The sequence below is a fragment of the Vigna angularis genome, chromosome 7, assembly GCF_016808095.1.
Source record: "Vigna angularis cultivar LongXiaoDou No.4 chromosome 7, ASM1680809v1, whole genome shotgun sequence".
Classification (NCBI taxonomy): Eukaryota; Viridiplantae; Streptophyta; class Magnoliopsida; order Fabales; family Fabaceae; genus Vigna; species Vigna angularis.
Window position 1 is genome coordinate 4,953,535 of NC_068976.1, and position 11,521 is coordinate 4,965,055.

An 11,521-nucleotide genomic window follows, 5' to 3' on the forward strand; every position below is an offset into this window, starting at 1 on the left:
ACCGAGTCTAATGGTTAACTTAAAGTAAATAAGAGTAATTACATATTGCATGATGATTTTGGTTTCTAACACGTGGAGCTAAGATTTAAATCTAAATTTAATAAAATGGATTAAATTTATATTCTAATTCATTTTAATTAAGGCTTAATACCTCTTTTGGTCTCTCTTTAGGGGGTAATGTTCAAGTCCGTCCTACCTTTTTAAAAAGTTCAATGTGGTCCCAACTTGTGAAAAAAGTGTACAATTAAATTCTTTTTTGTCACAGCGTTAAGTATTTAACGATTCAGCTGACAGCGTGGAGTGATCTGTGCAACGTGGCTGTTTAGGTTTATAACGTGGCTGCATAAGGGGTAAACTTGTGATTTTCATTAAAGTTCACATCAAGTTCATCTTCTACCTCCACCAACCGTGAATTTAGGGTTTCTTCCCTCCACTCCTTTGTCCACCACGACACTCAGAGTCATGTGTCGCTGTCTCCTTCTTCCTTCCCCTATCCCTCTCCTCCCCACAAAACCTACTAGCTTTCCAAGCACGTCTCTCCCTCCCACTCTGATTCCGCCGGCTCCCACCTCCATTTCCACTCCAACTCCGATGATCTCTCTCCAAAATCTTATTTCCCTGGTTATTCCATAGCAAGATCAGATTAAATGATAAAGATTAGTGTTTCGTGTTTAATGGAATTGAGATAAAGCATTTTCTTTCATGGAATTGATTAAACTTGGGATTGTAGTTGGTAAATGAATCTTATCTGATATGTTAACTCTGTTTTGTTTCTGTTCTTTTTTCGATTTTGTTTCACCGATCTTTATCCCCGTTAAAGACCTTGCCAACTACAACGATCTCTCCATTGAGGCGTGCCTCTGAGAACGTAGATCCTGATGCTGTATCAATTTGTTGCCCGCAATGTATGTAGAACTGCGAGCGAGAAGTAGCACAAATGTTGAAAGAAACTGAGAAATCAGATATTGAACTCAAATCAGAGGCAAGAAGAAAATCAAGTATTGTTTGTGGGTCCTGACAGAATTGACAAGAAGAAAATCCTCACTGCAAATGGTTTGCCAGTGGACCTCAAGTACCTCTCCAAGGATGTGAGAGAAGAAACCCTAAATTCAGGATTGGTGGAGGTGGAAGGAGAAGATGATGTGTCAAGCAATTTTTTTTTAAATTCAAAATTGACACGTCACCATGCCACGTAAGAGAAAAAATGAACAGCTCATCAAGTTTAGTCCAAATGAGCAGTTTCATCGTTAAATATTTAATGTCGTGACCAAAAAGGATTTAATTGTACACTTTTTTCACAAGTTGAGACCACATTGAACTTTTTAAAAAAGGTAGGACGGACTTGAACATTGCCCCCTAAAGAGAGACCAAAAGAGGTATTAAGCCTTTAATTAATTAATTAGATCTCAATTTTTTTCAATCAAACTTAAATTGGATTAATTTAGATATTAACTTCATTTTGTCAATTATAAATTAAATAAAGTGAGATTGATTTAATATATTTAACTATTGGACCTAATAGATATAGATTAGGTTGACTCGACTTATGTTAACTTTTGGCCTGGACGAACTTAGGGCGACCTTTGATTGGAACTAGTTTAGGTCGATCTTCAATAAGGATTGACTTGGATGACCTTTGTTCGAGGTGAACCGATAAAAGTTTAGCAGATTTATCTTGGTTGACCTTCAACTAGGCTAACTCAATCGACTTTTGATCGACTAACTAGGTAAACCTTTGGTGTGACCTTCAATTAGGATCGACTAAGCTTGACCTTTTGTTAGTGACAACTTGGCTTGACCTTCAACTAGAACAGACTCAACTCGACCTTCATTTAGGGCCAATTCAATTTGACCTTCAGTTGGGGTCAACTTCGCTCAATCTTCAATAGAGGTCAATTCGACACAACCTTCGACCGAGCCCAAATCGGGTCGACCTTCAATCAAGGCCAACTTGGGTCGACCTTCGATTAAAGGTGACTAAGGCCAACTCGGCCTAACCTCCAGTTAGGGCTAAGTCAGGCTTACTTTTAGTAGGGAACAATTCAAGTAACCATCAATCAACCATCGATCAAGGCGGACTCAGTCACTCTTCAAATGGGCTTACTCACCAAACTTTTTCCAGGCATGACACAATTGATTGGTCGAATTTCAATGACCGATCCGGTTGGCCTTCATCTAAACCATCTCAATTGACCTTCAACCTTGACCTACTAGGGTCGAACTTTGGTTGTGACTGACTAGGGTCGACCTTTGGTTGGGGCTGACTCGGCTCGACCTTTGACAGTGACTGACTTGGCTTGACCATCCGACAGGCTAACTCGAGTCGACCTTTAGTAGAGGCTGACTTGACTTAACCTTTGGTTGAAGTTGACTCCAACCCAACCTTCGTTCAAGCCTAACTTGAGCTTACCTACGACCAAGGCCATTCAAGCCAACCTTTAATCGACGCCGATTTTGGTCGACCTTTGTCAAGGATTAACTTAAGGGACCTTTGGCCAACAATGATCGAGGTTAATTTTGTTTACCTTCAAATGTGCCAACTCCACAATCTTTAGTCAACAGACTGAGTCGACCTTCAATTAGGCCTACTCGGTTGACATTAGGTTATTGTCGGCTCTAGACGATCTTTAGTTGGGAACAACTCGACCTGACCTTCTAACAAACTTAAATCTGCTTGACCTTCGGTTGAGGCTAAGTAAATCAACCTTCGGCCAAGCCCGACTCGGTGGATCGTCGGTCGGGGCCAATCGATCAAAGGTAGAGGAAACTTTATTTGAAGAGCTTGAGAAGTACTTTTTGGAAGCTTGAGAGTTATGATTATTCCTAGGAAATATCTTACATGTGTGATGTATGAAGGACTATAAGTAATATGAAGTGATCCTAAGTTTCTATAGATTTATATGTGTGGGATTGGAGGATTATGAACACTCCAAATTGTTAATTCAAGATTATCTAGAGAGACTAGACCATCTAGCAACCCAAAGATTCAAAGTCTAACAATAAGCATTAAACGAAATATCCTTTCAGGAAGAGAAGTGTTTACTTGACTTATAACATCTAAGCACTTAATCAAGTCAAATGAAAACCTAAAACTTTATATAGGAAGCTATGCAAATTGTCCAAATGTCAATACAAAGTCTTCTCAAAGTAAGAACATACACAACAATGTTTCTATGAAATTTATATCGTCTAGCACATTATTTCTTTGAATATGCAAAAAATAGTAGAATATGTTCTCAAGGTCTCAAATTGAAATATCTTTTATTGAGAATCATAATTACACTGAAACTTAAACATCTTACAACAAAAAGGAATGTTAAAAGTGAAAATATTTCATAAAGAACATCGTTTAATAAAACACACACTAAAATATACATCTAAAACAACTTTTCATAAGAGTCTAATGTCTTATGTCATCTACTATCAAAAACATTGTACATCGTCTAACCTTTCTTGAGTAATATAATTGAACAACACATTAGTTACTAACAAGACGTAGGACAAGATGTCTATGAACAATCAATATAAATTAACGATTATAAACCACTATAAAGTACTATTTTGCTTATAAACCTTCTCCTGTGCATAACAAGAATATACAATTTACTAATTAAAACATTTCCAATATAGTAAAAATATAATTTTCTTATTAATGTAATTTCATTTTTAATTAAGTGATTAATAGTTAAACTGTAATTAATAATGTTTCAAACTATTACTTTAAATTTAGAAGAATTTTATTCTTTCCAATAATTTTTTAAATATTTTGAATTTTTTTTATTTAATTTTATTATCATAAATAATTATAATGTAATATGATTCATTTCTCTATATTTTTTTATACCATATTATCATCATTAATAATAATTTTATATTAAAATTATTAAAATTCTCTATTTTATTATTTAATCTGTTACTTAGAAAGCGAAAAATAGATATAAAAGTATTTGTTTTTCTTATTTATTTATATTTTCATTAATTCCTAAAAAGTTGAAGAAAAAGAAAAAAATAGCTACAATTTGGTTATTGAATAAAAAGCGAAAATTCAGCTCTTGATTATCAATTCTGCCTTTAAATAGTGTTCATCTTTTTTTTTTCTTTAATATAGATTTGGTTTGAATTTACTGTGGTAAAATATTTAAGAAATGATATTTGGAGAAAGAAAATGCAAAAAGTGTTTGCTAAAAATAAATTTCTTAGCTTCTGGTACGTACTTCAGTTTGAACCAAAGAGGATCTCGTTTAAATCTTTTTTCAGAAAGAGTAACAACCATGCCAGCCTTGTAAGTTACGTGGGGCCATAAAATAAAATTCCTTCCGTAACAGTGGAGGCACATAGAAACGGTGGTAATGATATCAGCAGTTATTAAAAAAGTGGGCTTTGGTTGTTCAAATTGGTCATTGTTGGTGTCACTGTCCGTGTTGCTTCTGTCTTCACTCCTCCATCTCCTTGAAATCGAAAGAAAATGAAATGGGATATGCAGATGGAAGAAATCGAAGCCATTCTCGAAAAAATTTGGGACCTTCACGACAAGCTCAGCGACGCAATTCACTTGGTTTCCAGATCCCACTTTCTCACTTCCCTCAAAACCCTCAAAAACTCTTCGCCGCTTCCCAATTCCACCGCTAACCCCGCTGCTGACACCTCGGGTTTCGTCTTCGTTAAGGACTCCGCCGCCGACGACGACTCCGCCGTTCGTGAAGCCAAGAGTCTCAACGCTATACGGACCGCACTCGAGAACCTCGAAGACCAGCTCGAGTTCTTTCATGTGAGCTTTTTTTCCTTTTTATCTCTCTCTCTCTCTTTTTTATTTATTTATTTATTTCACTCTGTTTTTGTTTCGTTTTGTTATAATTTCTCTGCTGTTACGGCTTGAAATTGGATGTTAATTCATTTCTGGGTTGTTGTCATTTGCTTGCCGCGTATTTTTGCTCAAGACTGGGCGTTGTTACCAAGTGAGGGTGGTTCTTTTTTTTTTTTTTTAAATCTCAAGAATTCATTAATAATGAAAATTCTAAATTGAGCACGAAATTTGCCCTAACTTAAGATGCTATTACACAATGGAAACTCAAAGGCAGAGGCAATCAGTACCACAGAGTACTATGCTAAAACAGGCTTGAGGTTTTTTTAACTTGACGAGTCTCGGATATGCTGTTGCTCGAAATACTCGGAGAATTTTACTAACTATAGTTGTTTTATCCTCTTCGACCAGGATTGTTTTCCTTGGAACATACCTAGTCTATACAAAAAATGCACAGATGCACACTAGATTATGTGTGATTATTAATTTATTTACTTTTTGGTGTGCTAATTCAGATTTTGGTATCCAGAAGCCATTTTGGACCGTTATAGATTCAGGTAAAGATGGTAGGAGCAAAGCTCCGTAAGCCATTGTTTCCTCTATTTGCAAGCTTGATGTTAAGGGAACTGAACACTTTGGTGGTTGATAGTGTCAAGATAAGTGTGGGCTTGTGTTGGGGTTTTTCATCTTTTAAAATTTGAATAGATACTTGCATCAATGATCTTTGGTTAAATACCATTCATGGTATTGCGAATTAGCTTTGCTATGTTGTATCTTCTTAAAAAGTAAAGGCTTTTCTTTAATTTGAGACAGTTTTGATTTGGAAAATGTTGTTTATGTATTGTTGTATTGAGCCAGTTTAGTTTGAGTTGGACATTAGGACAAATGGATATGACTCTTAGGTGTGACTTGAGGGTAAAAGGCAAGAAGCATGTTAAGAACCAGATTTTATTATTATGGTTCCATTCAATTATTGAAAAGTGAAAAACAATAAAAATTTTGCCCTTAATGCAATTGTTTATGGACTTTATTGTTTTTATGGTCGCAAAGATATTGTTTACGGATGTTTATCCCTTCCAAGTGTTCTGAAACTTCTATGTTCTATTTATTGGAAATCATTTTTGAAGTTAACTGAAAATCACGAGTTTTTTGTTAAGGAAGCGAACTGAAGTTATGGTTTCATTCTGTTATGTAGACGTTGTACTACATTTTGGTGATTGTGTCATATGTTAAATCTATTGTCATGGTTCCCCAATCTTGACCCTTTGCTTTAAGGTTTCATCCATTGTTTGCCACATTTTTTCTGTAACTGCTTACTGCTTGTGTTTCTTCTTTCACTCCATGATTTCTCTATAATTAGCCCCTCTCGTTCTCCTTTTATGGATATTATGTTTCTCCTATCCAAGTGTTATGAAATACAAAGAATGAATTTTGAAAATCTTTTTAATTAGGTTTGTTGTGGATTTTAACTCATTTCTGTAACTTCTTACTACCTATGTTTCTTCTACACTGTTATTTCTCTATAATTTGCTGCTTTTGTTGTCCTTCTATGCACATTATATTTTTCCTATCCAAGTGTTAGGAAACATTCTTCCGAATTTTAAAATCGTTTCCAATAGGTTTGCTGTGGATTTTAATTCAAGATCATGCAAACAAACAATATTCATGAATGTCACAAAAACAAACACTACAAATAACCAAAGAATAAGAAACAAGAAGTAAAAAAAAGAGAGGACACAACAATAATAGTATCTATGAACACATTTTTCTTCCTCAGAGAGTTACAAAGAAGACTTTGGAGATTAAAACTCGAATTGATACTCTTTCACACTCCTAATGCCTATTGCATGGTTGTATGTTGTTGGTTCATTTCATGCATTAAATTCTGCTGAGTAACTAAGGCTTCCATCTCGTCTTGTTTGATACTTAATTAGGGTTCATTACTAAAGTGATTCAATGCTTGTCATGCTTGTATGTTGGGAGTGTTTTATGCTAGGCCTTTTTTACTACATTCCTATCAGATCTTCCAAAATCTGAACAAAAATACCAGGGAAACCGATTAATTTTCTAGTCCTTTTAAGAGAAGAAAGTTAATGGGCATCTTAGTAAGTGAGTCTATGCTTAACTCGATCCTATAAAATCAATTTGTAAGGTGAGGTTCACATTCTATTTATGTATTAGAATTTGGTCTTAGTTTTAGTCAATGTGGGATCTCCAATAGTTGACTGGGACCTTCAACAACACATAAAAGTGAACCACCAATATACAAACATGCAATAGGCATTGTCTTTCCGCTAGTTTCTCAAGGAACTTCAGAAGTTTTATTAATCAATTAATTACAATCTTACCTTTTTTAGTAGCATTTATGTTTTGGTCTTATGTTGCATGATATTTTATGGGAGTCTTTAATTTGGAACTTCATTCTATATGTAGACTATTCAAACCCAGCAGCGTGTTGAGAGAGATGCTGCAATTGCACGCTTAGAACAGAGCAGAATTGTTCTTGCAATGAGGCTCACAGAACACCGTGGTAAAAAATATAAAGTCATTGAAGAAGCTCTTGCTTTTATTGGAGATGTGCATGATACAGGCTGTATTGTCGCTCCTGATATTCTTCTTTATGGACAACCAAACTGTTCGGCTGAGAATTTTGCCACCGTGAAAGCGAAGAGATCTAATATTCTTATGAACATTTTTGTCTCAAGTTTCAATTTTGTGAAGAGATCTCTTGGATTGGATCATATGGGCGGAATAGTCGGAAATGCTGCTTTGGTTGCAATTAGCATGATAGCTTTGCTTCATTTACATCAGGTAGCTAATCATGAGCAGCCATATAGGCTAGAAGATAATGTTAACAGCAACAGAACAACCGTTAGAAGAACTAAATTGGTTGGTTCTTCATCTGATGCTCATTCCAGTAATTTGGATGTATTGTTAGCTAGAGGTTAGAATTAACCTCTACCTCTGATAAAATGATGATTGGATTATGTTTTCAGAGTGTTATCTTTTTTTCTCCATTTTTGTGCTCTGGGTCCTTTATATTTTTCCTAGGTAGCAAAGGATACCTGAGACTAAGGCTAAAGTGGAGGCAAAACTTGTTGTCACTTGAGCTAAGGCTCTTTTGCGTCGTCTTGGTTTTTGATGCCACTGGAAGCTTTAAAAGTGGCATAACAGCTTGGGTTGTTTCCACCTGAAAAGTTGCAATATATATAGATCGTGTTTGCTGGATTCCTTGTTGAGGTGCAGATGCTTGAAATGTTATAGTTAGTTGGAAACCAACACAAAAAGATTCTTCTTTCTGCTAAGTAGTGTCATCTATGATAAAGTCCTGCGCAATTTTCGTCAGCTTTAGTTGAGGGAGGGAATGTGAATGCCTTATACCTTAATTTTTCTTGTTAGGATCTATTTTGTGAATACTTTTATGTTGCAATGAAGGAAATATTTTCGGGATTCCTGCAAAGAAATTGATCATGCTACTGATGGCAAATGGATTTGGACTTGAATCGGTCCATTGAGTTTTAATTACATTTTTCTTGGCTTTTTGTATTCATAGCAATAGGAGTTAAGAGTACAATTACTCGGACTTTAAAATTAAGTACTTTTTTATATTTAATGCACAGCTTAGAACTTAAAACTTAGAACTTAAAACTTATGATTTCAAGTAATACAAAAATTAGAACTAATATTTTAATTTAGTTATCTTTGTGCTTCATGCAATAATTATTATTGGACAATCTGATGCCTCTTATCATTAGCCACGTCTCCATGCAATAATTATTATTTCTGTGTGACAGTAGATTATGAAGTTATAATTTAATTTAGAAGTATGGCATTTTATTTTAATATTGTATATGTTCTGAACCATCAATATAAAGAATTAGTTGATTTTAATATTACATAAATTATTAAAATCGATACTAGAAGAATTCGATTAGCGAATCATTATGAATGCATTTTTTTAAAATATAAATGTTGATTTCTTTACGTTTAAAATTTGAGCCCAAATTATAAAAAAATTCATTTTAATCTCTTAAGTTTTATAAAGTGTGGTTTTAATCTCGAAATATAGTGCTAAAAAACCTATTTTAATAACTCAATATATATATATATATATATATATATATATATATATATATATATATATATATATATATATATATATATATATATATATATATATATATATATATATATATATATATATATATATATATATATATATATATATATATATAACTCAACTATATAAAAGTATCGTTAAGCCTTGAATGTTCTTTGGAGATTGAGAAGAGGACTTTGTCTTTTGATATTTTCCATTTCTTTGATGCACGTCCATTTTTTTAATTTAATTTTTCAACTTTTGTTTTATTCTATTCTTCGTATATTTAAAATAATAAAAAAGATTCAAACTTATTATAAGTTAATTAGAATTACAATTAGCATCCTAAGTAACTAAGTAAATATATACAATTATTACTAATTACTAGATGGTCTACTACTTCCTTCATCAAATACTCCTACTCTATTAGCTTAAAGTTCAACACACCTTTTGTATCTTTTTTTAAGATCCAAGCAATATGAATATCAGAAGTTAGATGTTTGGGTTTGGTGAGAGTAGACGAACCTAGCTATAAGCAAGTACGTTTAGAGGGATGGACCTATATAAACGAGAAAATAAGTAGGAGGAAGTTAATAGTGGGATGTGCCATCAGCAAAACATCCTTAGAGAAGCAGACGACACGAGCAATTGCCCTAACCAGATGTTATGAGCTTGAACAATATGCACTTGTGTTAGACACTGCATGGTTATGCTCATTAGACGAGGCCTAATACCTTAAGGAGTTGAATGAGTCTTAGAAGATTCAATTATTCTCTTGAGCAGTGACCGTAGTTGATCAAGAAGAGACGCGAGGAAGACGGAGAAAGAGAGAAAATATTTGGTGGGGTACATGGACCTGAACCTTTATATGATGTCACCAGTGTTTTACCCTACACCTCCTCTGACTCTTTCACCCTACACCTCCAAACTTAAGGGTGTGTTCTTTTGGATGTATTTGGAGAAGATGATTTGAATGGATTTGAGGATAATTTTTTAGTTGTTTTTTTGAGTGGATTTGTGGTTAATTGAGAGTGAATTTGGAAGTAAAGTTTCTGAGAATTAGTGTAGGATTTGATTGATGTGATAGATTTTAGAAATTAGTTTAATTGGTAGAAAATAAAGATTACCAAAATGCCCCTAGGTATAAAAGTATTATAAAATGTTATTTTGTAATGTTATATTTAATTGTAAAAATGTTTATGAAGAGAAAAAAATTATGAATATTTTATAAAATTAATGGTGAAAAATTATAAAATTTATAATGTAGTAAAAAGAATTTATTTTAAAATGTAGTACTTGCTTGTAATATAATTCAGTACGAAGTGATATCAATTTATTTGTTACGGAAGTGCGAATGATTAACATTAAACAAACAAATAATTAAGTAGCAAGTTATAATATTACATGACCTAAAAAAAAGTTGCAACAAGTTAGAATACAAATATTCTTTTAATAGTTCATGATGACGTTGATTCAGTAAGGAATTGTTGCAATGCATTGAAACGATATTGTATTGGCATCCCTATTAGACGTCTTGTATGGGATGAATGCGAAGATAAAAAATCGAAGCACTGTCTGAATATATTATGATCTTCAATGTTCATAGTCCGTAACAAGTTTTCAATTTCTTCTGTAGTTGGATTAGATGATTGAATCGTAGCATTTACCAGGGATATTCGACGCTCCATGGCCTGTGTATGTCGTTCAAGAACGACAGATAGTCTTCTTGATAGATTTATTTGTTTTTGCACTTCATCAATGATTTGAGAGTCCATCTAATTTGCAGATGAGAAAGTACACAATAAAAAAAACTACCGAAGCTGATGTGAAAGATAATAATTGGAAAAATAAGTAATGTAATATTTTAAACACATAAGTCAATTTAAGCAAAACAAAGTCATGTAATACATTATTGTAATAAAAGTTAACTCAATCATCTAAATGGTGAAGAATCAAGTTAACATTCTGATTGAGGTGAGCAAATTGGCAGTTCATGTCCAGGGAAAGGTTTGCCAAGTTATCTTCAATACGTTGAACTCGCACCTGCATTTGTTCCATACCCTGCATTCTGTGTTGCAAGTCTTGTACCCCTTCCCACGTTTGAGTCATCAAATTAGGATTTGGAAGAGGTGGAGGAGGTTGCACAGGGTTGTCATCATGGTGTGGTTCGTCTTCTTCGTCATCATCATGGACATCGTGTCGTCAAACACCGTTGACATTTACAATATTCAACCTCTTCAAAGAATTAATGGAAAAATGATGTCGGGTCCCAATAAGAGTGTTGACATCGCCATCAACATGAACTCCACAATATTGCATTATCTGTGTGATAAGGACACCGTATGGTAGGGGTGTGTCAGCGGCCTTGCATTTAAGCATATGTTGCATGATGTGATGAGGCCAATTGATAGTTATAGAATTTTTAAGCACCCATATCATAAAGATATCTTCCTGCAATAACCTAGCATAATTCGCTGCTCGTGGAGTCAACATGTGCACAATAACATAATGCAGAAGTCTATCATTAATATTCAAACAACCAACCGTTTTAACATGGTGACCCTGCATTTTTGGTATAACCATAGTAGCTAATGTCATCTCCCGGTCATATGGAAAGTCGT

At 34.0% G+C, this 11,521-nt stretch overlaps 1 protein-coding gene across 1 annotated transcript; it reads left to right on the top strand.

Annotated features, from left to right (window-relative positions):
* Positions 1-4,227: 4,227 nt before the first annotated feature.
* LOC108336430 (plastid division protein PDV1) lies at positions 4,228-8,146 on the top strand. The gene is made up of 2 exons (XM_017572880.2): positions 4,228-4,768; positions 7,235-8,146. Exons 1-2 carry the CDS (start codon positions 4,466-4,468, stop codon positions 7,748-7,750), a joined length of 819 nt encoding a protein of 272 aa, XP_017428369.2. The 5' UTR covers positions 4,228-4,465; the 3' UTR covers positions 7,751-8,146.
* Positions 8,147-11,521: the final 3,375 nt, after the last annotated feature.